Source organism: Littorina saxatilis, linkage group LG15 (assembly GCF_037325665.1).
Source record: "Littorina saxatilis isolate snail1 linkage group LG15, US_GU_Lsax_2.0, whole genome shotgun sequence".
NCBI classification, from domain to species: domain Eukaryota; kingdom Metazoa; phylum Mollusca; class Gastropoda; order Littorinimorpha; family Littorinidae; genus Littorina; species Littorina saxatilis.
The window spans coordinates 14454654-14482446 of record NC_090259.1 but is presented as its reverse complement, the minus strand read 5'-3'; the positions used below and the strand labels follow the sequence as shown (position 1 = coordinate 14482446).

Genomic DNA, 27793 nt, shown 5'->3' with positions numbered 1-27793 from the left:
GTATGCAGCTTTGAGGACGTCTGACATCCTACCAGACTTGAGGACAGCTAAGGAAGTTGCCCACGCTCGAGCCTCGTGAGTCCGAGGTGATCGAAGAGGAAGGACTGACTGCCCCCCCCCTTGTGTCTGCCACCACTGATAGGCATGCCTTATAAGTGTGGAAGACCATCTGGTAAGCGTGGTTTTTGCAATGTCTTTATTTCGGGCTGTATTAATCGAAATAAACAACAACTTCTGAGCTGATGCTCGAATCGGAGCGGTACGCAACAAGTAAGCCTTAAGCGCACGTACCGGACAGTTAGAAAGATCCGGATCGCCGGGGGCTAAAATGTCCCGAAGAGGCCGAATGGAAATGATCGGTGAAAGTTGGTCCGGTTTTTGATTTTTGGCGAGAAAATCGGGACGGAAACGCAGTGAAACCGAGCCGTCTCTTTCAAAAGTGATATCACGGTCTAAACCTGAGAGGCCGTGGATCTCGCTGCCCCTTCGCGCGGAAGCGAGCAGTATGAGCATGAGAGTTTTGCGCGTAAGGTCAGAAAGACTAGCGTCTTGTAAAGGTTCGAAAGCACTAGAACGGAGAAATTCGAGTACTAGCAGAACGTCCCAAGCCGGGACAGAAGTTCTCTCCGTTGCAGAACTGAGGGCCGCGCCCTTTAGCACACTCGCGATGACTCCCCCGAGGGAGATGGAGCGACCAAGTTGCTTAAGAGTAACTGAGATGGCTGAGCGGCGAACGCGCAAAGTGGACGCGGCGCGTCCCTGAGCGGAGAGCCATGCCAAGTGGTTTGCGACCTGCATTGATCGCGGGGCAACCGGGACAACATTGTTGGCCGCACACCATCGAGTCCAAGCCAGCCAGTGCGACGAATAAACGGAGGAGGTGGAACGCCTGTGAGCCTTCTGGACTAAGTCCAGAGTAAGGTCTGAGGCGCCTGAGCGCTTCAGTGATCGCCGAACAGTCGCCAGGCGTGAAGATCCAGGAACTCGGGGCGATCGTGAAGAATGCCCGTCCTGGGCTGTAGAAGCTCCCCTCGCCGAAGGCTGAGCGGAATTGGCGGGCCGCTGGCGAGCCGCAGGAGGTCCGGGAACCAATGCTGACTGGGCCAGCGCGGTGCCACGAGAAGAAGACGAGGCCGCTCTAAGTCGGCTTTTCGCAGGACCCTTCCGATGAGTGGAGTGGGAGGGAAGGCGTAAGCCACTAGCCCTGTCCAGCTTATCGTCATCGCGTCGATCTTCCACGCTTCCGGGTCCGGAAACGGGGAAACAAAGATCGGAAGGCGACGCGAAAACCTCGTGGCGAAGAGGTCGACCATCGGTCGCTCTACCTGCGCCCAAAGGCGGAGGAGCGCCTGATGCGTGATGGTCCACTCTGTGTGGAGGATCTGAGAGGACCGGCTGAGGGCGTCGGCCAGGACGTTCAGGCAGCCGGGCAGGTAGCGAGCCGAGACCAGAATCTGATGGCGAGCGCACCAAGAAAGGATCTCGCATGCTCGGCTGGACAACAGTTGAGATCGGGAACCGCCCTGTTTGTTGAGGTAGGCAGCGACTGTCGTGTTGTCGGTATGAATCAACACATGGGTGCCCTGGAGGGCGGAGAGAAAATGCTGAAGCCCCAGAAAGACCGCCTCGAGCTCGAGGCGATTGATGTGCCAAAGCCGCTGCTCTTGTGACCACCGACCGGACGTCGTGTGTGTGTCTACATGAGCCCCCCAACCCTTCTGAGACGCGTCCGAAAAGAGATGCGTGGAGGGAGGAGGAAGCGCTATGGGCACTCCCTGCAGAAGCCAAGGGGTGTTCATCCACTGAAGCGTGGTCTGCTGAAACCAGACCCCGAGAGGAACCAAAACGTCCCAGCCTTGTGAAGTCGGATTCCAGACTGAACTGAGAGCCGCCTGAAACGGGCGCTTGTGGGATCTGCCTAGCGGAATAAGGGACGACATGGACTCCATCTGGCCCTGTACAGACGCAAGCGTCCGGGCTGGAGCTGACTGAAGCCCTAAAAGGGAAGACAGGAGAGCTTGCAGTTTGTCCACCCGGCGTTGAGTGGGACGAACTGTCCACTCCCGTGAATCGAAGACCATGCCGAGGTAAGTAAAGGTCTGCGACGGAGTCAACTCGGACTTGGTGTGGTTGACTTGGAAGCCGAGATCCTGAGCCTGGGCAAGGACAAACTGGGTATGCTGAAGGCATAGCGCTTCCCGCTGATGAAGGATCAGCCAGTCGTCCAAGTATGCCCTGAGCCGAACCCCGTGCTGCCGAACAAGGGCACAAAGCTGGCGCACCACCATGGTGAACGCCCAGGGAGCAAGTGACAGCCCGAAGGGTAGGGCCCGAAACTGGAAGATTCGGTCCCCCCACAGAAAACGCAACCACTTCCGGTCCGCCTCGTGCATGAGGATGTGGAAGTAGGCGTCCGTCAGGTCGACGGACGTCACCCAGTCGCCCGGGCGAAGCGCCTCCCTGACGGTCGCCGGCGTTTCCATGGTGAACCGAATTTTGCGCAAAAAGCGGTTCAGTGGAGAGAGGTCCAAGACTGGCCGCCACCCCCCGGAAGCCTTGGGGACAACGAAGATTCTTCCGTAAAACCCCAAGGAGGAGTGGTCGAGAACCTCCTCTATAGCCTGCTTCTGCAGCAAGAGAAGGATTTCTGCCTGAATTGCCTCCCGAGCGTCGGGGCTGGCCGGAAACCGGAAGTTGGCCGGCGCTCTGGACAAAGGGGCCTTGCCTTCCTGCCAAGGAAGGCGGAACCCCGATCGAATCACCCCCTTGATCCATAGGCTGCTTGTCCGAGACAGCCAAGCTGGAAGGGCCCGGGAGAGGCCGCCTGCTACCAAAAGGGTAGAGGCTGGGGGGGTGACTGGATCGGGGGGGTCTCATTGGGGGTTGGGCTTGCGCCCAGACCCCCGCTTCCCAAAGGAAGGTTTACGCTGGTAAGGGCGGGAACGTGAACCACCCCTACCTGCCTGAGACGACTTCTGCCCCGAGGACTTGCCTGCAGCTGGTGCAGAACTCCGTGGTTTGTTACCGTGCTGCTTAAGAGCGAGTTCCGTCAGTTGCACCACATGATGGTCACGAGCCTCCTCCGTTTGCTGCCGGAGGGCATCCAAAGAGCGTGATCCCAGCAACGCACCCTCTGAGAAGGGAGAGACTCTCAAAGAGTCTATGGTGGCCTTATCCGTCAGGCGTGAGCCGTTAAGAAAAGCCTCGCGCCTCCAAAACACAACCTGAGAGTAGAGCCGAGCAGCAAGAGTCATCTGACTGTCAGTGACCTTCGCGAGGGCCGCCAAGAGCATGGCAGCATCAGCCTCAATGGCATCGTCACGGAACCTAAAAGGTTCGATGGACGAAGCGATGGCTCTCGTGAGAGACCGGATGAGCGTTTCCGCTAAAGAGGTCAGTTCGAGGGAAGAACGCCCGCTCTCCTCCAGCCCGAGTAGACTCTGTTCCGTACACACGGCAGTCCTATCTCGGCTAAAACCGTCCTGCCGTAAGCGAGCCAGTTCCGGAGTCACCGGAAGTGGAGCTGTGGGCAGTGAAAACGAGGAGAGAAGAGAATGTGGCCTGCTAGGCAGCCGCGATCTTCTTGAATTAGCTGGGAGGCCGCCGCCTGCCTGAGCCGAGGCTAACCAAGGCTGAGCAGACGGGGGGGCTTCCCCATGAGCAGCCAGGAGAGGGTAGGGTGTGTTAGCGTCCGCCAACACCTGAGCCATCACAAAAGGGACGGAAGGAGATTCCATGAACCGGAACTTCACCTTCGTGTCCCCCGCGCCCGCAAAATCTGCCAAAGCAGAAGGAGGGGGTGCGACCACAGTAGAATCGGCGGAGACACCCTCAGGGAAATACCGTGAGGTTATCTCCGCAGCCAACTCCAGAGTAGGGCCCAGTTTATTGGGAATCCGTAAGGGGGTAGCAGATTCAGAGCAATCCTCATCCCCTTCCTGTTCCTCTCCAAAACCTTCCTGATCTCCATCAGAAGGAGGGTCCGGCAAACCGGAAACCCACCCGTCCACGGAAGCGGAAGTGGCTAGAGTCGGTTGAACAATAGACGGAAGCGCCGCAAACTGTCCACCAACAGCACCGCCGACAACCGGAACCGCCGCGGCGGAACCGGAAGTCGGGGCCGGAAGTCGATGCGTAACCAGGGACGGGATAGCAGGGACACTGCCACCGGAACCACTAGCCCGCTGTCCTCCACCGGAAGTGCCTGCCACAGCACAACCGGAAGTCGAGGACGACAATCCGCGGGCAGGCCCGACCGGAAGCCCCGAGGGGCAACCAGAGGAGCCTACCCCCTGCGAACTCCAACCAGGAACGGCGGCAGCCGAACCAAGAGCTACAGGTCGATGACCGCCGACAGAATCTTGTAGGCCAGAGCTGGGCAAACAAGACGCTGCTGCCTGCCCCCCAGAGGCCGGGACAGCCGAAACTGATCCCAGGGGGGCAGGCTGGCGCGCTACGCCGCTCCCTAGCGCACCCGCCACGTGATGGACGGTGTACTGCCGGGGAGGAGCCGTCTGCGAACCCGGCGACGCCAGAGCGTAACCCGGGCCCGCAGGCAAGTGTGAGCCCCCAAAAAGATGGGGACTCCCACAAACGCCGCCCAACGCCGAAGCGCTGGAACCGGGCGGCGCTAAGGACGCGAACCCCCCTGAAAAGGCAGGGGAATCCGCGACCGAACCAGAAAAAATCCGGCCCGAGATCAGCCGACGTGATCGTCGCGGACGGCCGCAGCCTAGAAAGAGAAGCCACCCCCCCCACGCCAGGCGGGAGGGGAGCGACAGGCCTTTCTGCCGAATGCAAGGCAACTAGGTCATGTTTCAGAGTTGCAAACATAGCCAGAATTTCTTCCCGCGACACGGACTCGCTAGACCGTGGCGTCTGCGAGCGCGAGAGAGGAGAAGTAGAACGTTCCCGCGTAGGGAAAACCGGTGACGGTGACGTAGAGTTGAGCGACACCCGTTCTGTCTTCTTAGTCGCCGGGTCAGTGACCAGAATTAAAGAAGTAGGCTGTGAAGAAGACACAGAGGCACGCGCCTTTGATTTAGACTTGGGCTTGTCTTTATCCTTCTCTTTTCCCGGTGAAGAGAGTAGGGAAACAAGTTTGCCTTTGCTTTTTGAGTTTTTGTCCGCCATTTGCAATATCGAACACGCGCACGTGGAGATGAATTACAACAGCGAAAATACTCAAACGAACGAAAATACTCGAACGAAAGCAGCGAAGAGATTGAAACGATCTTACCTAAAGATAGCAACGCAAAAACCAGGGTCAAATGGCCTTCCACGAAGGCCAAGGCAAAAAATATGCCGGAGTACAACAACACGTCTGTGCAGTAGTGTTGAAGTGGGTGGAAAGAAGGCCGGTAGCAGGACCGCGCATGTGCGGGTTACCGGTAGGGGAGGTGACTCCCGTCCTTGACTACGGATTGTTTTTCTTAGGGAGTTACTTCCCCCCTTACCAGGGTCGAGTACTACTTCAATATCTTAGCAATGAACTGAAGTTAATGCCATTTATGTGAGTTGAGGTAAGAATATGTGATTGAATTGAAAAGAGACTTCGGTTTTAGTGTGGGCAAAAGATTGCCGGGTGATGAGGGGTTGGGGTACGGGATGTGTGTATGTAAAGTTTACATCACACACACACACACACACACACACACACATCACACACACACAGAGAAATAAAGAGAGCGATAGACGGAGAGAGACAGATAAACAACGGACAGGGAAGAGAGAAGGACAGCGAAAGTAAGGCCAGGGCGATAATTACCACCTGTAAAATTACCAAATAAGCTTAACTTACCTATGAACTAACCAACTACGATCAACAACCAGAAACACCTGTCTCTCGTTGTTTACTGGGAAACTAAACACTCATCAGGAACACTGTTCTTTCATCACTAAGCAAAAACCGTCTCGCATCCTGCTCGCGAATGAATGCATGCACCTGTCTGCGCGTTTCACGGTGCTCGGTTAGTGCAATTTTGTGCAAGCAAAAATGGCGGTAGATCATCTTTGGTGTAAGTGCATGCGGATGTAGCTGGAACGCAAACACGGAATTACGCGAACTTTATTGAAGAAAAAAACACCCGTAAAATGATCAGAAATGAAGCTATGAAGGCGCGTTGGTCCAGCACTACGCAGCGAGCATCGTGCTAATAAAGTGTGATGCGGTGTAGGTTCTTGATTGGATTACCTGCTAGCACGGTGAAAGAGAGACAGAAAAGCACTTTAGTTTCGCCAAAGGTGCGGTCCGAACAGTGTTTTTTGTTCATATCATGCAATATGGTCAAGACATTTTGAAACATACCCTTTCCCCAGACCGGTGGCAGTTTGCCGTCCTCCAGAAGAACAAGCAGAAACGGTCCTCAGAAAGCCGCTGCTTCAGTACTTCATTCTTTGACCAGACAGTTCGCAGTTCGTGTAATGTTGACTTTAGCTTCGAATACCAATGATATACCTTTCTAGAGGGATAATACCCCAGGGAAAAGGCCCTCAGATCCCCTCTAACGTTATAATATAAGGTTCTGCGTTACAAATAAGGCTACCGCGCCGGAGGCCTGCCTTCACTTTGTAAAAGGAAGTGTTTTAAAAGTTACTTCCCTTGTTTGTGTACGTCATGAACGTTACTAGGAGGCCGCGTCATGGATGCTGCTCCCGTATTTCTGCCAGACGGCTCTCATGGACTACTTTTTTTGTTTCCAAAACCCGAGAGAGGCAGCGCCATGAAGCGCATTCGCTGACTTGGATTTAATTAACTGCCATAGCTGTGGGGCGTTTTCGAGCAAACCCCGCCGTGCTCGACTAGACTAAGGTACAGCGGATTCCCCAGATTTGTTCAGATTCGTCAAATTCGCCAGAGACTGACTCACCCAAACGGTCAGATCAATAGTATCAGTTTAATCAGCCTCTGGTGTAACCTGACCACCCTACTGCGACCCGTGCTGTTGCCAGTACAGCAGATATTAGGCACAGCCGTTGCCTGGCAACATTCAATTGAAAGCACTGGGGGGAGCATGCAAAACGGTAACCAGGTCAGTTTTAAAAACATGTTTGAGCTTTCTGGGGTTATTGTGCAGTTCAAACCTGGCTCGTGGAAATTGAGAGAAGAAAGGGAAAGGGGAGTTGGGAATTGGAGGCTGTACAAATTCCAACCCGGGTCAGCATCATTCCCAAAAAATCTTACCATCGAAAGTCATTTAAACAGAAAAACTTATGATTGAGCAAAATACTTCGTTTGTCAGTTGCTTGATCTCTTTCTCTGTTTTGACCCTTTCAGCAGAAAGTCAGTGCAGAGCTCATTACACACACACTGAAACACACACACACACACACACACACAAACCTGAGCTCTTAATCACAACACTGCAACTTTCACGCTGACACACTTTCTATGGGATCCTCTTCTAGTTGTTAAAATTCCACGTGCAAATTCCAGACGATGGAGAGGGGGGCGGGGGACTATCCCCTCTGCTTCAAGACGTCTGAAGTGAAACAAACGACTTCCTGTTGCTTCTGCTTTAACCACAGGGGCTTGGAATACATGAGCACTGGAACAATGCAAATTGTCTGAAACGCACTGTTCAAATGTAACAGTTAGTTTCAGGACGGGGCCCGGCTTTCAAACAGCAACGATACAAGATCAATAAATCAGTATGCGAAATGAATCAGTATTTTGAAATTCTAATATAAATCAAAAATTCGAGCTTTAATTGCTACACGACATCATCATTGTGCAGACTATTAGGCGAGATGGTAATTGAGTATAAATGACGAATGGAAACACTTCTATTGCTAGAGAGTGTACTTTTAAGCGGAGCTGTGGCCTTGGTAAATCTGCTTTTTACATTTAGTAAAGTTTTGACAAAATGTTTTAACATAGAGGGGGAATCGAGACGAGGGTCGTGGTGTGTGTGTGTGTGTGTGTGTGTGTGTGTGTGTGTGTGTGTGTGTGTGTGTGTGTGTGTGTGTGTATGTGTGTGTGTGTCTGTGTCTGTGTGTGTAGAGCGATTCAGACTAAACTACTGGACCGATCTTTATAAAATTTGACATGAGAGTTCCTGGGAATGATATCCCCGGACGTTTTTTTGTTTTTTTCGATAAATGTCTTTGATGACGTCATATCCTGTTTTTTGTAAAAGTTGAGGCAGCACTGTCACACCCTCATTTTTCAATCAAATTTATTGAAATTTTGGCAAAGCAATCTTCGACGAAGGCCGGACTTTGGTATTGCATTTCAGCTTGGTGGCTTAAAAAATAATTAATGAATTTGGTCATTAAAAATTAGAAACTTGTCATTAACATGTTTTTTTTAAACGATCCAAAAACAATTTCATCTTATTCTTCGTCATTTTCTGATTCCAAAAACATATACATATGTTATATTTGGATTACAAACAAGCTCTGAAAATTAAAAATATGAAAATAATGATTAAAATTAGTTGTCCGAAATCGATTTAGAAATAATTTCATCTTATTCCTTGTCGGTCCCTGATTCCAAAAACATATAGATATATGTTTGGATTAAAAACAAACTCAGTACGCTAAAAAGAATATCAATCAATCAATCAATATGAGGCTAATATCGCGCGTATTCCGTGGGTACAGTTCTAAGCGCAGATATTTATTTATTTTTTATTTTATTTTTTTATTTTTATGCAATTTATATCGCGCACATATTCAAGGCGCAGGGATTTATTTATGCCGTGTGAGATGGAATTTTTTTACACAATACATCACGCATTCACATCGGCCAGCAGATCGCAGCCATTTCGGCGCATATCCTAATTTTCATGGCCTATTATTCCAAGTCACACGGGTATTTTGGTGGACATTTTTATCTATGCCTATACAATTTTTTCCAGGAAAGACCCTTTTGTCAATCGTGGGATCTTTAACGTGCACACCCCAATGTAGTGTACACGAAGGGACCTCGTTTTTTTGTCTCATCCGAAAGACTAGCACTTGAACCCACCACCTAGGTTAGGAAAGGGGGGAGAAAATTGCTAACGCCCTGACCCAGGGTCGAACTCGCAACCTCTCGCTTCCGAGCGCAAGTGTGTTACCACTCGGCCACCCAGTATACAGAATAGAGATACAGAAAAGCGTTTTATCCTACTCAGCGCGACCATTACCGCACTATTCTGGCTTGTCGATTTCACTGCCTTTGCCTCGAGCGGTGGACTGACAAAACTACGAGTATGCGGTCTTGGTGAAAAAATGCAGTGCGTTCAGTTTCATTCTGTGAGTTCGACAGCTTGACTAAATGTTGTTATTTCGCCTTACGCGACTTGGTTTTTTTTATCTGACTCCCAGGTGGTCGATTGTACGGTAGTTATGACATGTAGGACCTCGTCTGACTGAACAATTTGTTTTGTATACAGGACAATTTGACCTTTAATTCAGTCTGTCCAACTGACCTATGGTTCTCATACGGTCTGGGAACAACACTGGTGTGACTCAAACTCGCGCATCTGTCTCCACCTGTCATCTGTTGCAGTAAAGCTGCCATCAATGTCACATTTCGAACCTTACACCTACTGGCTATTGTGCGCCTTTGTATAAGTAGGATTCAAGTGACAGGTCAGCAGAAAAAAAATCCAATTCCTCCGAGTAAGCGGCAACAAGAACTTGCATATTAACTTGCATATTAAGCTCCCTTCTGTCTCCGCAGATTTGCATAATTTCTACGGTTCTACAAGATTTCATATCAAGATATGATAGTCGTGCATCCACACTAATGAAAATACACACAACTGAGGCCCCCTCCTTCTGCCAGTTATGTTGAGCTACCGCTGGTTCTATAGTCTTCCATATGCCTGATATTGATTGGGCGAAGTCGACTTCACAAAGTCTACTCCACGAAGCTCACTGCACGATGCTTTGGCATTGAATTTTCGATAAGGCCTAAAAAAAAAATAGGTGTGGTTACGGTAACCCGACCTACCCTATTGTTAGGGGCCGATCCTATAACTTTTTATTACATTTGTCAACAACAAAAAAAAAAAAAAAAAAAAAAAAACGAGTGCAAAAAACGCAATGAAAGCGAAAGCGCCCGTGTCGCACACTTATTTCCCTGTCAAGTAGGTTTAATTTGTACACATTAGAAAAAAAAGTAAAAAAAAAAAAAAAAAAAAAAAAAAAAAAGGATTGCCTACCTACCTACCCTATTTTTTTTGGGCTATGTTACCGTAACCACACCTATTTTTTTTTTTGGCCTAAAAAAAAGACTTCGCGAAATCAACTACGGGCTGAATTAAGGAAGAACTTCACTCCGCTTGAGTGGTCATGTGAGCATGTTCTGAGGTGCATGGGGGCTTTAACAGCTTCAATGGACGCGCAAGTAAATACAGCACCCTATACTCACGTGACATGTATATGTGACTATCCCTCCAAATTCGACGTATTCGAAAACGCACCGAGCGGAGCTGCTGATCAAACTTTAGACCTTGTATTCCCCAATTTGGATAATAGTTTGTGATGATAAATGGTATTTAATTAGCTTCAACGCAAAACATTTCTTTTCTTATTCAAAGGACGTAACCGCTCGGGGCGTTTTCTAATAAATCGAATTTGGGGTAAAATCGATCGAACTATATACATCACAAAAAATTAATATGCTTCAGATGCAAGATCTTAACATGATTTTCTCCCTCAAGATAATTGGTCCGCTTGAAATTGGCGGAGAAACATTCAGTCTGAAGATAATTTTACATGTCACGTGAGTATAGGTTGCTGTATTTACTGGCGTGTCTTCAAAGGTCATTAATTTTAAGCATGTTCTGACGTGCAAGGGGGCATTTAACGCGCAGAGAAATCTGTAAAACACATACTGCTTACCAGACAGAAATCCCATTTATTATCCCTTGTCACAATAAGTCACGCCAAACATTCACCACGTTCGCTTTCTGGTTCCAAAACAACAACAACAACACGGTGACCTATTTCCCCGTGCAACTCGTCTTCACTTCAGTGCTCCAGTTGTACGCTCTATCACATCAATCCACAGCGATAAACGCGATGCATCATTCAATTCACGACGCACAGGTGTGTTCATGCATATATTTATTCGCCTCCCTGCATACAACGATGCTAATGAGATTCAGCACTAGTTTCAGTCAGTGCTCCTATAATACTACTCGTCAACAGAAACTGCGCCAAAATGTTCGTTTGTTTTTATTCTGAATTTTGGAACGTTAGCAGACTATCTGTTTTTGGGATGTTGCGCCTAAATGCCTTTTGATGTAGATCTTTACGAGTTTCGCAGAGTGAGAACCCTGTTGGTAACGAATTTAATTAATTCATCCAACAATTCCCACCCAGCACTGAAAGCAGACAGCCAACCTTTGATTATGGCATATGGCCAAGTGGGTTGGGGGAAGGTTGGGGGGGGGGGGGAAAGGGGGGGGGAGGGGGGGGGGGGGAAGCAATGCTCTTATCCAACGTAAAAGACTTAACAATACTGAGACGCTCATCTCGATGATGAGCGTAAGTGTTATTAAAACCGGTTGGTTGGTTATATTATTTGTTCCCGTCTCTTCAGTTGATATTGCCTTGCTATTCGAGACCGATGCAAGTTTGTTTCCTTTCTTGTTAAAAAGGAGGGGAAAGTATGTTTAAAGATGTAGTTTGCGGTTCTGAGTACCTACATGCAGAAGGAAGTAGAAGACCACACACACACAGTGGCACATATTCTCTCTCTCTCTCTCTCTCTCTCTCTCTCTCTCTCTCTCTCTCTCTCTCTCTCTCTCTCTCTCTCTCTCTCTCACACACACACTAGTACGCACCGCATAAGTCACACACACACACACACAGTGGCATATTTTTTCTCTCTCTCTCTCTCTCTCTCTCTCTCTCTCTCTCTCTCTCTCTCTCTCTCTCTCTCACACACACACACATTACGCACCGCACAAGTCACACACACACACACCCCTCACACACATACTAAGCACGTGCAGCCGCACAATGTTTCTATCCCGTTTGTGCTAACGCGACCCAGTTGGCTGTCACTAATTGACACGATGAAGTGATAGGATGTGCGCTGGGTTGGGGCTGCTTTAGATGGGCCAGTGTGATTAAAAGGCTTCTCAACACGATGTGTAGGCTACAGGTATGTATATAAGGTACGCAGGTGCATCAGTCTGAACCACGCGCAGTGCTGTGTGCATCTGTACAATTATTTCGCCAGTTTACAGAGATGTTAGAACATGTCGAGTTGTTCTATTTCTTCTACCATGACACACACAGTGATTTTGTGTATGTGTGTGCATGGGGGGGGGGGGGGGTTGGGGGTGCAGGTTTATGAAAAGGAATCGTTGTTGTTGTTGTTGTAACGCTGCTGCTGATTTTGTCAATTTTGTTTTTGTTATTTGTTGTGAAGTTGGATGTTCATCATAGTTTCTATCGCTATTCCAGTGCGGACTACCCTCATTCATGTTAAGAAAACAGTAGTTGTCTCACCCTATCGCGTGGGGAGGGGTGTCATCCCTAACCGCACCGGAAGCACCAAACAAAAAAATCAACGTTTCAAAACATGTGTTGAAGAGAGGTTGAATTCAGAAGTATGTTATAATGTTTTTCAAGACACTTTATCACAGCCACCCCCACCCCACACCCCCCTTTCAAACAAGGAAGAAGACGACGAATGGTTACTATTTCGCACGGCAACCATAAAGGTATGCCGTAGCTATCTCCAAGCAAAATAATATTGCCCCAGAAAAAGGACTGGCACGCATTCTTCGAATTCTTTCATACCTTCTGCAGATAAGCTTGCGAGCTCCTCTTCGTTAAATCTTCCGCATTATCAACGTTTGCACACAACTGAATAAGAAAAGTGAGTAAGAAAAAAAGTCGATGACGAGAATTTCTTCGACAACACGAACAGAAATAAAAACGAACCAAAACAAACAACAAGTGGTAATTACAAGAACAACGCAAATATTAAACAAAATAGGCACGCGCGCAACTTTTCTGAATGCTTCAAATGTGCCTGTGTTTGTGATAAAGTATTATAGTGAAATGTGTTATTCATTGATATATGTATGTGATTGCACTGTAAATAATGTTCTGTTATTGTGGGGAGTGGGCGAGACGAGAAAAACGACTGATAAAAAAAAAAAGAGACAATGTTCCACGAGGCTTTAGGGCACAGTCCTTCCCGCGCAAACAATTCGGTTTATCATCTCAGACCTGGAAGATGGGGGCTTCGAGGGAGAGGTCACAGACAGGATGGTTTCAGGTGCGCAAAGGTGCGTGGAGAAAACACAATCAAGTCAGGTGAGTCTGCAATGCCGGAATCTTTCCCCCACCCATCTCTGTTTCAAGCTGCTGGAATGGAAGGCTGAAAATGTCACTGACCCAAATTCGAGGTTACAAGCACACGCCTCAAAGGTGGAGAGAAAATGCGTTTCTTTGATTCCTTTCCGGTGGTTTGGGGTTGTTGTTTACTGTTGGTTATTTTCCCCGTGAGACTTGTCCACCAGGGCAAGCGCTTCTTAAACCCAAAACGCTAGTGCAATACTGCAAAATTAGTCAATTGATGATGTTTTAAAGTTACAAGCCGTCCGGTTTGGAGGCGTGTGAATCGCATTTATACCTTCTCCCGCTGTAAGAGCGACAGCGAGAGAAAGAGAGAAAGAGAGAGAGAGTGTGTGTGTGCGTGTGTGCGTGCGTGTTTTGTATTAGCAACTCGTACGTGTTTCCTGTCTTACGCCTCAGTACTCCAACCAACACACAAGTCCCCCCTTACTTCCCCATCCACACCCAAACCCACCCCCCACCCCAACGACATGTAGGAGGAGAACAAACATAACACGGTGGAGACAAACCAAACTTTGTTGGACGCCGTTCAAGCACTCTTTGTATGCGATGTGCGCTTCAAGAATGAAGATGAAAGAATGGGGGAGAAGCCCTGACATTCGCACGCCGTGCGAACCTCTTTCCTCTTCCTCCTTGGCAGCGTTTCAACCCTTGAATTGCACGATTTAAAAACAACGTTGCGACCCTGACGGGGACTTGTTTTTATTCTAAGAATATTTTGTTTGTTTGTTTGTTTGCTTAACGCCCAGCCGACCACGAAGGGCCATATCAGGGCGGTGCTGCTTTGACATATAACGTGCGCCACACACAAGACAGAAGTCGCAGCACAGGCTTCATGTCTCACCCAGTCACATTATTCTGACACCGGACCAACCAGTCCTAGCACTAACCCCATAATGCCAGACGCCAGGCGGAGCAGCCACTAGATTGCCAATTTTAAAGTCTTAGGTATGACCCGGCCGGGGTTCGAACCCACGACTTCCCGATTACGGGGCGGACGCCTTACCACTAGGCCAACCGTGCCGGTTTCTAAGAATATGACAGAACTCGAGCAACACACAGCGCAAAAGAACAGGTGAGTGTTCTCAAAGATAGAGTAGTAGCCAATTTGAAGATGTTTTCTGGTGAATTTAACCCCTAAGACGCCCAATGGGCATTCCCAATACTGAAATTTAGAAACACCTGACCCACATATCAAGAAGTTCGGGTGTCGTTGTTTATAAAATGTTAACTGTTAATGCTTGCATTGTATGATGGATTTGTAAAACGCCATGAGACTGTTATCTGGTGAACAGCGCTATAGAAGAATGTTTTATTATTATTATCATTATTATTAGGTATCTGACCTCAGTAAATCCAACGTACAAAAGTTACCTGCAACATGACTGGCAACTCCATATTGATTAGGACGCCGTCGCAGTCACAGCTGTGACCTACGTTCGCTTCGGAAAACACTCACAGATACACATCGTCGAATAATATGCTCTCAACTAGCTTCGTTAAGATATTTCCTATTAGAGCAGACAAAATGAGAATGCACACAAAAAAAGCTGCGTAAGTGATTTGTGCTAACAAATCCAAAACAACTCTAAATCTGAGATGGCTACGCAGGTGATGGTCTTGAGTCATTGACAGCGCAGATTTACACCTGGCGAGATAGTTCCTCTGCCTGTTTTCTCATCACCGAGAGCAAGATGTGTTGATTTTATTGCACACTGACCTTACTCCGACCTACTATCCACAATGAAAGAGACTCATTTCTAGGATTCCTCAGTAAAGTCAAAAATATAGGTCCGGGTCGCAGTTAAAACCTCATTTTAAACGCTCTAGTTTACCTGTCAGCACAACGCCGCATACTACTCAGGATTTTCGCTTGGCTGCACGTAAAAACCGTAGAATTTTTTTTTTTTTTTTTACCTCTGCGTACTCATTTTTGTCTTACATAACGTTTAGCAAACACCTTGCAAGTTTGTTCCCCAGACGTTCCTCCAAGTTCTTTTTTTATGTTAACACTCATACACTGATACAGACACATATCACCCACGCACACACACAGGTATACAAACATACACAAACACACGCACATACACACAGAGAGGTATACAAACATACACGCACACACACCCACATGTACAGTACACACACACACACACACACACACACACACACACACACACACACACACACACACACACACACACACACACACACACACACACGCATGCACACACACACATCAATGGGTTTTGTTTTCGGACTACTATGACCCACTTTTTACAATACACACAAAACTACTTTCCATGATTTATCAAGACAGCCCAACCGCATTAAAAAAGCCCTATCAGAAGTCCACGTCGAACTTCAGTCTTCATTTCTTACACTCTAATTTACCTGCCAACACAGCTACACAGACTTTACACTTCGCTGCACGTGAAACCCGTAGACATTTCTTTATCTTTTACGCCTACATCCTCATTTTACCTTACGTAACGTTAAGCAAAGCTTTGCCAGTATCTTCCCCCAACTGTGTATTTCTTACGTAACGCTTTAACAGCATTAGCATCGCCGCAACACGTTTGCTGTTTTTGACAAAGAAAGACTGATTTATTGCGTGGATTTTCTTTTAATAAATTTAATGGATGTTAAAAAAAAATTAAAAAAATAAAAAGTGGGGGTGGAATGGGGGAGAATTTGGGGAGGGGGATGGAAGAATAAAGCTACAAGACATTCCTCAAGCTCCCCCGCCGCCACAACTAGGCGTATCTTCCCAATCAGTTCTTGATAAAAATGTGGGTGTACCGGGCTAGTTCCCAGAATGCTGTTGCGGAAAATGTTTGCGTCCACAACTGACTCGAATTATTCGATACTCGTTAAACAACTATGCGTGTGTGTGTGTTCGTGTGTGTGTTCGTGTGTGTATGTATGTGTGTGTGTGTGTGTGTGTGTGTGTGTGTGTGTGTGTGTGTGTGTGTGTGTGTGTGTGTGTGTGTGTGTGATAAAATCTGATGAACTTCATAACACTCATTTTTGTGTTGAGTAACACCGGATTTGATTGCAAATGAAAGGTATATTTCTTCCTTTTCTTCTTAAACAAAAATCCAAAAAATCTGCCTTTCGTTTAGTTCATACTGTACTGGTTCACTTAACATCTGACATGATCACTGAATAAAGGAAACGACAAGAAAAAACATCTCCACATAGAGAAATCAGAATTCTGCATGGCTTGCTAGCTGTGTAATCAATACCAGCTTTACACGAGACGGTCGCATTGAGGACGGACCCCTCAGGAAGTTCCTTGGACGGACGGACTGTGTCCGGACATCAATAGATTACAAGTTTCAGGGAGGAAAAACCAAAGTCTACGGACGCTCTCAGAACGCACGCCAACAGAAGAAGAGTTTACGGACGGAAGGATTGAAGACGGACGCCAACAGAAGAACTGAGTTTACGGACGGAAGGATTGAAGACGGACGCCAACAGAAGAACTGAGTTTACGGACGGAAGGATTGAAGATGGACGCCAACAGAAGAAGAGTTTACGGACGGAAGGATTGAAGACGGACGCCAACAGAAGAACTTGAAGAGTTTACGGACGGAAGGATTGAAGATGGACGCCAACAGAAGAAGAGTTTACGGACGGAAGGATTGAAGACGGACGCCAACAGAAAAAGAGTTTACGGACGGAAGGATTGAAGATGGACGCCAACAGAAGAAGAGTTTACGGACGGAAGGATTGAAGATGGACGCCAACAGAAGAAGAGTTTACGGACGGAAGGATTGAAGACGGACGCCAACAGAAGTTCATCAAAGGTAAATTGAAATAGAAGAGAGATTTATTTCTCGCAGTCAACTTTTTGTAGACTATTTCGGTGTCTGCGCTCCCCCGTGTACACAATTGCGCACGGAAAAGATCCCAAGCTCACCGCGAAAGTCCAAGGGCTTGGAAAACACGAAGACACGCATGCATCATCTCTCGTCTCTGATTTAGTGATTACCACGATCGCATGCATCTCGATATTTTGACGAGACAAACCTAATGCTGGCGCGTCGAAGACAGCCGCAGCGGGCTTGTTGGAGTCGTATCATACCATATCCTCAGCGTATTATCCAAACCTTTCCCAATATAGGCCAACTGGTCTAAGAGGACGTAAAACACATGATATATAGTCAGCTAGCAAGTAGTCTACAGACGGTCGAATTGAAGACGGACATAACAAAAAGGTTCCTGGAAGGAGAAACGTACAGACGGGCGGATAAAGAACGAAGTTGCTCGACGTTAATAAGAGACTACGCGATAGACAAAATAAGGACTGAGGCAAATACTGGAAAAAATAATTATGTTCCTTCAATGTTCAAGGCAAAGAATCTGAAGACAGTCGAATTAATGAGTACGGACGACTCAAGAACTTCACCGAAGGCGAAGTGTTCAATTATGGACGGTCGGATTAAGGACGGACACCAACTGAATATTCTCCAAGACGAAGACTTTCCAGACGAACGGAACACGGGAGAACGCCAGCCCAAAACAAAAGAGGTGAGGGTGGAGGTAGAGGTATGCAAGGTCAGAGGAAACAAGAGCGAATGGGTTGCTAGTCACTGCGAATAGGTTCCAGTCCGAGTTCTTATCCACGTCTGCATAACATTTACCATGCGCGCAACCTCTCTGGAAATAAGCCCTGTGATATTTCCAATATACCCAGCGGTGTGTACATCCAAAACACAACCTCTTCCCAACGCAAGGTGCAACTAAACAGTGAGCGCGAGAAACACGCAATTCTCTATCCAATGAAACAATACACACCGCAGTATCTCTTCGTTCTGATTACAACCATTACCTTGTTCACGCACAAGGCTGAACTATACGATTCGGCTGGAGGTGGTAGCTGCCTGTTTTGATGCCTTGCAAGACGCTGAAGAGCGAACCCATGTTGTAAAGAAACACACACACACACACACACACACACGTGACACGGACGCAGGCACGCACATACACACACACACAGAAACACTAAGAAGCAAGAGACAGACAGAGGAGGAAGACAATAGGGTGAACGAAATTAATTTATCAAAAAAATACCCACTGTGCACAAAAAAGCAGCCATGTTGCTGAGTTATTTGTCCAAGCGGAAGGATGGTCCTATCCCACCTAAATACCTGACCAGATCTAAGATAGTGAGTGACCAGGGATGGCCAAATCTCACAATTTTAACTCGCAAGCAGGGCGAGTAACTTCAAGAAAGTCACTAGCCCGGCAGAAACTTCGCCGGCCCGGTACATACCACAGTTGATCAACAGTGTTCATATGGCTTTAAAACCCGATATTACAACCAAAAGGGTCGCATTTGACCAGAATTTTCATTGGCCAGCAGGGCGAGTCGCCAGGCGGTTTCTACTAGCCGGGTGGATTTTTCACTCGCCCCTGGCGACCGGGCGGACAATTTGGCCATCCCTGGTGACTTATAAGATTCGCCGTTTACACGGGAAGGACAAAGATGTGATGGAAAATCGCCGCCATCCTCAGTCAGTAATCCGCGGGGAACCACTGCACCATAAAGCAAGATCACCGTCAACCCCCAAGTTCTGAAATTAATGTGGCAAGGTCCCACATGTGACATATAGGTCCAGGGAATGCTGGTAGTAGTACTACATTATGTTGAGTTCTGAAAAACGAAATCCCCAAGAACCCTATAAAACCCTGAACTTTTGTTTTCCTAAACCGAAAATACTTTTCCGAACTATTTTCCAACCTGGAATAATCCGGAGAATTATCACCTCTGCAACTCTCACACACAACGGTCTATAGCATCAGAAGAATATCAGGATCTTCTCAATAAATGAACGGGGTGGTGGGGGACATGCGCGCGTGTTTTCACAAAATTGGCTCAAAAAGTATGATTCCCTAGGGAGAAGGATGTAATAGGCTGTAATTTTATAATTGCTTCATTTGAAGTTGTCAAAAAACACGTTTGTTTTAGTAAACCCCTGTTTTGCAACCAAGGGCTATTTAACTGTCGTCTGGTACAGCCGAAAGGGAGATAATTCAGAAATCGAATATGGTTTTCAGAAAGAGAACTCAAAAACCTTTACATTGATATATGATATGCCGTGACTTTTGTATGTTATGAACATTATTATATAATATACAGCTTGTTTGAAATCAGAGGCAATATTTTCAATAATTATCAGATAATCTGTTTATACTCTTTCCTTGAGACAGCTTTTCTTTAAACAATCTAATATAAAATCTCCGTTCCCTCTACAAATCCAGACCTAGATATCCAACCCGGCGGTCTACAAATATAGAACCCCCTGGACAGCTTTCGGCAAATCCTAGGGCGTGAACTACAACCTGAGGAGGTACCTCTCGCTCTCAATATAACACATACACTTTTTCTGGCATCGGCTTCCTACTCCCTGGTAGCTCTTATGGCCGTTATAATCTGACGCCAGCCGGGTCGGGGTGCGGAAACAATGAATTATGGGTGTCAGCTGAGGCAAGGGGGTGGCAAGTTACGGGTGCAGGGGATCAGCCGGGGAGGGGGGCATTCCACACATCGGCAACACCTGGTTCGTAATGTCAGGAAGCAGCCGGCTCTACCTGGCCGCCCTCTTTCTACAGGTATGTTATTGGGGCGAAAGCGGTTTGTCCTGAACGGTTTTGATTTTTGACTTTTCTGCACTATTTTCTGGCCTTGTCCAAAAGCAAGTTCACAGCCAAGTTTTTTTGCTTTGTTTTTAACTTTTGTTAATATTCTGGCTTTCATCTTCTTAAAGTCTTTAGAAGCTTTGCGGCGCTTCTTGATCTTTAAAGCCCTAGTCGCTTACAGTTACAGTTAAGTCGTCTCCTTCTTCAACTTTCTTTTGAAGCACTACTGCCCCTCTTGTTTTTAGCCACTAGTGATTTTCTTAGACATTGATTCATGAAAAACGTGTTACAAATGTGCACAGAAAGCATCTCGGCTGTTCTTTCTTTCTTTATTTATTTGGTGTTTAACGTCGTTTTCAACCGTTCAAGGTTATATCGCGACGGAGGGAAGGGGGGGAGATGGGATAGAGCCACTTGTCAATTGTTTCTTGTTCACAAAAGCACTAATCAAAAATTTGCTCCAGGGGCTTGCAACGTAGTACAATGTATTATATTACCTTACTGGGAGAATGCAAGTTTCCAGTACAAAGGACTTAACATTTCTTACATACTGCTTGACTAAAATCTGTACAAACATTGACTATATTCTACACAAGAAACACTTAACAAGGATAAAAAGAGAAACAGAATCCGTTAGTCGCCTCTTACGACATGCTGGGGAGCATCGGGTAAATTCTTCCCCCTAACCCGCGGGGGGACCAGGGAGGGGTAAATCCTTCCCCCTAACCCGCGGGGGGTGACAGAAAGCATCTAGGCTGTTGATTGTTGGTATGTGTCCTGGAAGAAGGGAGGTTTTACCTCATGTACAAGGCTGGCCACATTTGAGATGGTGATCGAGTCAAATCTGTTATGTGGAAGGGATATTATGCCGGACAAATACCATGTCTTGAAAAGTCACAGAATAGTTCCGACTGATGAGCACACACAGGGCATAAGGAAAAATGCCTTCAAGACGGAATGAGGAACTACGGGAGGAAAAAGGGGTAGTTTAGATGGTAGTGGCAACAATCATACGGACCCCCCCCCCCCCCACCAACAAAATGTTAGACACCCCCCTTCCTATAAAGACTTTGCCTTTTCAAATGTTCTGTTCAGATCCCCTGTAAATGTACCTCCATTTTAAGATACCATCTTTCTTTCTTTTCCAAGATTTGTTGTGGAGTCTTTTAATGAGAGTTCCACTAAACAGAATTCTGTTACCTGCCGGTGCAGGGAAAGAATGGCAGCACAAATTCCTCTGGCAAGGCTCAGCCCATATGGCTCTTTGATATCATCCCCACCACGGCCACTGCAGCGACACACTGCTGGGCCTGCTAAACAACCTGCCTTGGGGGTCTCTAACCTGTGTGTGTGTGTGTGTGTGTGTGTGTGTGTGTGTGTGTGTGTGTGTGTGTGTGTGTGTGTGTGTGTGTGTGTGTGTGTGTGTGTGTGTGTGTGTGTGTGTGTGTGTGTGTGTGTGTGTGTGTGTGTGTGTGTGTGTGTGTGTGTGTGTGTGTGTGTGTGTGTGTGTGTGTGTGTGTGTGTGTGTGTGTGTGTGTGTGTGTGTGTGTGTGTGTGTGTGTGTGTGTGTGTGTGTGTGTGTGTGTGTGTGTGTGTGTGTGTGTGTGTGTGTGTGTGTGTGTGTGTGTCCGGCTTTTTGTAAAAGTTGAGGCGGCACTGTCACGCCCTCATTTTTCAATTAAATTGATTGAAATTTTGGCCAAGCAATCTTCGACGAAGGCCGGACTTCGGTATTGCATTTCAGTTTGGTGGCTTAAAAATTAATTGATGACTTTGGTCATTAAAAATCTGAAAATTGTAATTTTTTTTTTTTTAAATAAAACGATCCAAATTTACGTTCATCTTGTTCTTCATCATTTCCTGATTTCAAAAACATATAAATATGTTATACTCGGATTAAAAACAAGCTCTGAAAATTAAAAATATAAAAATTATGATCAAAATAAAAATTTTGAAATCGATTTAAAAACAATTTCAGAAGTATAGGATTGCATTGCCTTGTCGGTTCCTGATTCCAAAAACATATAGATATGATATGTTTGGATTAAAAACACGCTCAGAAAGTTAAAACGAAGTGAGGTACAGAAAAGCGTGCTATGCAGCACAGCGAAACCACTACCGCGCTAAACAGGCTCATCAGTTTCACTGCGTTTTGCACAAGCGGTGGACTACGGTCATTGTGAAAAAAATACTGTGCGTTCAGTTTCATTCTGTGAGTTCCACAGCTTGACTAAATGTAGTAATTTCGCCTTACGCGACTTTGTTTTTTTTTATGAATGTTTTGATGACGTCATATCCGGCTTTTTGCAAAACTGGAGGCCGCACTGTCGTGAGGTCATTTTAATTTATCATTCAAATTGATTGAAATTTTGGTTATGCAATCTTGGCCAAAGCCCGGAGTATAGGATTGCATTTCAGCTTGGAATTAAAGATGATTAATTAGTTAATGAGTCTGGTCATAGAAAATCTGAAAACTCTAATCAAGATTAACGTAAATGATACAAAGATGATGAGTGGTGAAATTCAGTCGAACAATGCCCATGATAACAGGAGAATAATCATAAAGACAGGGCTCTACAAATTTGAGTGCAGCTAGAACTGCAAGAAATACCAGTGCTCTTGGAAGGGCATTCCTCTACAAATTTGGTAGTATAAGTACAGTCTATGAGTAAGAATAACTCCATCCAGCAAGTAAAGAAACAACTGACTGAGTTGAGCATCTTTGCAGGTGCTTTTATCAAGCCTATAATATTATATCATGACAGATTGCTTTCACTATATATATATACGACTTGTGTCTGTTTGTCTGTGTGTTTGTGTATCTGTCTGTGTATTTGTGTGTTTGTGTATTTGTGTATTCGCCATGCACGGCCAAAGTTCTCGATGGATCTGCTTCAAATTTGGTGGGCATATTCAGGTAGACCCGGGACACGACACAACCTGGTCGATATTTCAACACGTGCTCTCAGCGCGCAGCGCTGAACCGATTTTGGTTCCACCTCAGCTACCCGGGCCCCCATACCGACACACCAAAGCCGCTACACCACATCACAACGCCACAGTTCTCGGTGGATCTTTTTCAAATTTGGACACCGTATTCAGCTACACCCCGGACACAATATCATCGATGAGATATTTCAACGCGTGCTCTCAGCGCGCAGCGCTGAATCGATTTTGGTTTTTGTGTTCATTTCACCATTATAAGTAACTCTTCTCATATTCTCCAGGTTTTCAGCGTTTACCTCCCTTCCTTCATATGGTGCACTTTTGTGTCAGTGGAGCGTCTTCGGATATTCCCGGCGTTCTGTTACTGTTACTATTTTTAGAAGGTCAACGCAGTGTCCAGAACGTAAATTGGACCCGTAAATTATCCTCACTGTAAAAGTGCAAAGGTCGAATCAATTTATAGCCACGCGAAAAATACACTGTCATCTATCTCTCTATACATGCGGCTTCTCTGTGTGTTTTTTTGTGTGTGTGTGTCTGTGTGTGTCTCTATGTGAGCAACACCTGTGCATTGTTCAGTTCTGTTTGTGATGTGGTCTGGCGGCTTTTGTGTAATTTTATGTACTGGCCTTCCTTTGAGAAGCCATAACTTGCTCAGTCCTGTTTGAGTGGAGTTCGCCTCCAAAGGTGATTAACACGGTTACATTCGTCGATAAGGATGGGACTCGATATGGTCAGGAATGGCATTATGGCCACTGAATCATTTTCGTGCTGTTCCCATTCCACGAATCTGGGAGGGACCTAAGCTTGGCGGGTCCATTGTTCGGACACGGCTCTAAGTACTTCTTCCCGGCGAAGCCGGCTACCCGGCGAAGCGGGTATTCATTCTAGTTCACTATATATACTGAGCAGGTTTTCCTTACATAAGTTATCTTCTTGAAAAGCATTCAACAGAAAAGCATGTCTTTGATACAAATCCAGACACTTCTGAATACCACTGCAATAACACAATTTCAATCACTTCTCTATAAACACAATACTGTCTCAAACAAAAACACAGTCAATTTCCAGTAACAGTACACCGCGACTTTCACAAAATCCAGCAGAATCCAGTCCCTTTAAAACAAATTCAGTCACTTTCCTATGAACAAAACAAATACTGTCGCTTTAACACAAATCCAGTTTTTTAAGCCAACAAGATATACACTGCCGCATTTATAATACTAGCCACTCTTCTATAAGTATAACAGAATAACCATCACTTTAAACAGAAATTCAATCCTTTTTACATTTAGTCAAGTTTTGACTGAATGTTTTAACATATAAGGGGGAATCGAGACGAGGGTCGTGCTCCGTGTGTGTGTGTCTGTCTGTGTGTGTGTGTGTGTGTGTGTGTGTGTGTGTGTGTGTGTGTGTGTGTGTGTGTGTGTGTGTGTGTGTGTAGAGCGATTCAGACTCAACTACTGGACCGATCTTTATGAAATTTGACATGAAAGTTCCTGGGAATGATATCCCCGGACGTTTATCTTTTATTTTTTCGATAAATGTCTTTGATGACGTCATATCCGGCTTTTTGTAAAAGTTGAGGCGGCACTGTCACAGTTACACCCCCATTTTTCGATCAAATTGATCGAAATTTTGGCCAAGCAATCTTCGACGAAGGCCGGACTTTGGTATTGCATTTCAGCTTGGTGGCTTAAAAAATAAATAATGAATTTGGTCATTAAAAATCGAAAACATGTCATTAAAAAAAATAAAATTCAAACGATCCAAAAACAATTTCATCTTATTCTTCGTCATTGTCTGATTTCAAAAACATATACATATATTATATTTGGATTACAAACAAGCTCTGAAAATTAAAAATATGAAAATTTTGATTAAAATTAATTGTCCGAAATCGATTTAGAAACAATTTCATCTTATTCCTTGTCGGTCCCTGATTCCAAAAACATATATAGATATGATATGTTTGGAATAAAAACAAACTCAGTACGCTAAAAAGAATAGAGATACAGAAAAGCGTGTTATCCTACTCAGCGCGACCATTACCGCACTATTCTGGCTTGTCGATTTCACTGCCTTTGCCACGAGCGGTGGACCGACCAAACTACGAGTATGTGCGTTCAGTTTCAATCATTCTGTGTTGTTCGACAGCTTGACTAAATGTTGCTATTCCGCCTTACGCGACTTGTTTGGACTTTCTATTCATCACCTGTGTAAATTTACCCCCATTTTAAGACTCCTTCCTTTCAAAGACCTGATTGTCTCAGATTTATGAAGGTCGTAAAAGGGGGGTTCCACTGTACTGTTTAAAGACACTTTTTTTGATAACACCATTCAAACCCATAGTCACTTTACTATAACAGAGTACCATTGCTTTAACACAAATGCAGCAACTTTAACGCAAGTCGGACGCCTGCAGAGTTCCCTGCTGGGCACATACCAGTACTCTAAGCAAGCTAAGCAGAGAAACTTCTAAAGCAAAACAGAACTGATAATTGGCGAAGATAAGTTCTGCAAGAGCAAATGCACAGAGGGGAAGCCTACATTGCTCTGGCAGTCTGGCATCTCTCAATCTTATCATGCCTCTTTGTTAGGGAGGTAACATGGTGCAGAAATACATGGTACAAACTAGTGCTAGGCTGTTACTCAAGATTCAGCTAAATGGCAGGTGCAAGGTTTTATTGTTTCTGATATGTGCGCATTAAGTCATATCATTTTTTTAATGTTTCAACTTTCAGGCAATTTTAGCCATTATGATAAAAAATAAATGCAAATTGCTCAATAATCTTTATGGGTACATGCAGGGATGTTGTAGGTTTTACTTTTTTTCTTCTTTTTGGGGGGCCATGACAGCTTCCAGACTCAAAGGTAGTCCTTCACATTTTCATTCCCTCATAGTCATAGAAAAAAATTTCAACGGATCTGCTGATATGAAGGCAACACTTTCATAATTTTGAAAGAAGCTTTAGCATTTTTCCAATAGATGTTTTCCAGGTATAACTCTGTTAGGATTTTGAAGCATTTTGGAATAGGAGCGCCCCACTATAGAGTGACAAACAACACGTGGTCGACCAGTTAAGACCATGATTGCAGCCAATAACCGACTCTGATGCAAATGTTCATTTGTTATGCAGTGTCTGCTCGATAGGACCCGATTTCTTTATAAAATACACACATCAGAGATTACAATTTGTTGCGGCAATAATTCCTTGTCCAGAGAGATAGCTGACATGTTTTACCTGAGGTCATGTGAGTTTTTCTTGAGGTCACGGGAGTTTGGGAAACACACGTGCTTAGCGATAACTGCGGGCCATCACCAGTGAACCGTGGCTCCGATGTGCATATTTTCTAAACATGTATAGAATGACGACGGCAATAGGCAGTTAACGATTGTAGCAGAGAGAGGGAGATCTGTTAGCTTTACCACAGTCACATGACTTCGGCAGTTCCTGAGTTTCATAAATGATGGTTAGGACGAGGACGATTAGGTCACGACTGCAAATGCAATTACATGTATTAGGAAGTGGGTCTTGCATTACAAATACTGCAGATGATGAATGTAACATTAGCATAACTGTTACTTTTATCACAGAATTCCACCAACTATAAGCAGTAAGCTATAGCTATTCATCTTTTTTTCCATTGAGTCTTCTTCAGTTCTTGCTGTAATTGTAAACAAAGCAAACACACACACACACGTCCCAGTATATGGTCCCTGAAAATCAACAGTCAGCAACATACCTGAAGTTCCATCATGACATTACGTACAGGTATTAAATACAGATAAGACAATTCGCAACAAAGAATGTGTAGCCTGCGCCATAACTTGGAAATTGTGGACAGTGTGTGTACTTACCATGGAATCCTGCCTTGGATGTTCCTCTGACGATGTACTTAAACTCCCGATCCATGTCAGGGTCGTGAACTTTGATGAGAATGTACTTGAACTTTCCGCTCTTGTCGATCTCCACATCATGAATTGCTTTCAGTTTAGGATTCTTGAAGGATGTAGCAGAAGAAATTTGCTGGGTAGCCATGATGATGCGTCCCTGAGTTGCGAGACGTGGTAGCGATCTGTACAGAAGATAGATCTATGTAAAACTAGTGAGAACGAGATGAGCAGAGCGTGTGAGTGTGAGCGTAGCGCTGCAGGTAAAATTCTCACGGGCCCGCACGCGATTGGGCCTCCTGCAAGAGCCTGAAGAGGTAAATGCTCTCTGGCAGTGCCTGACCGAAGTTTTGCCAAGTTCACAGTACCGAGAACTTCTAGCTAGAACCGGAGCTTTCCAGCAAGTTTTCAACGAATGTCAGATGACAAACTAATTTACCGCTATGTTTAACAGCTTCGTCAAAATGGCTGCTGAAGTTAGAGATGCAAAACAAAACCGAGATGAACTTTACAAACCTGATAAATAGTGCAATGGTTTCCTTCTAGTTCTACGTTGCTCAGCTGTCGCAGACGATAAGTTTCTGTGCCGACAGGAAGTTGTCAGAATGAACCGAGGTCACAGTTCCCCGGTTTTGTATTAGTGAATCTTATTGGATGACGAACGTATCAACCGTTGTGATTGGTTTCCCAGCGGGAATGAATGAAACTGGCTGCATGCTCGCGTAGCACGCGCAGCCAGACACACACACACACACACACACCTGCATGTTTACTGCAGGCGGCTTGAAAGGAATGCGCAAAAACTCATTGTCGAGTTTACAGAAATTCCAGGATTTCTCAGGTGGAAAAACCTATCTGTCTGAGACTCTGCAGAGATCAAACCCTGAAGCTGTTGTTTTCACGACGCCGGTTGTAGTTATCCGGCTATTCGTGTCGTGTTGATTGATGTAAGAGTATCATTTTGAAACTGATAGCCCTCATGCAGTTGCACAA

General features: G+C 45.7%; 1 protein-coding gene across 1 annotated transcript in view; it reads right to left on the bottom strand.

Annotated features, from left to right (window-relative positions):
* Nucleotides 1-27416, bottom strand: part of LOC138948640 (14 kDa phosphohistidine phosphatase-like) — a 48540-nt gene extending 21124 nt beyond the window's left edge. Inside the window, exons 1-2 of the mRNA XM_070320210.1 lie at nucleotides 27317-27416; nucleotides 26768-26985 (exon numbers count right to left, since the gene is read on the bottom strand). Of these exons, the coding sequence (XP_070176311.1) occupies nucleotides 26768-26948 (181 nt within the window). The 5' untranslated portion in view covers nucleotides 26949-26985; nucleotides 27317-27416. The remainder of the gene's footprint in view (nucleotides 1-26767; nucleotides 26986-27316) is intronic.
* Nucleotides 27417-27793: the final 377 nt, after the last annotated feature.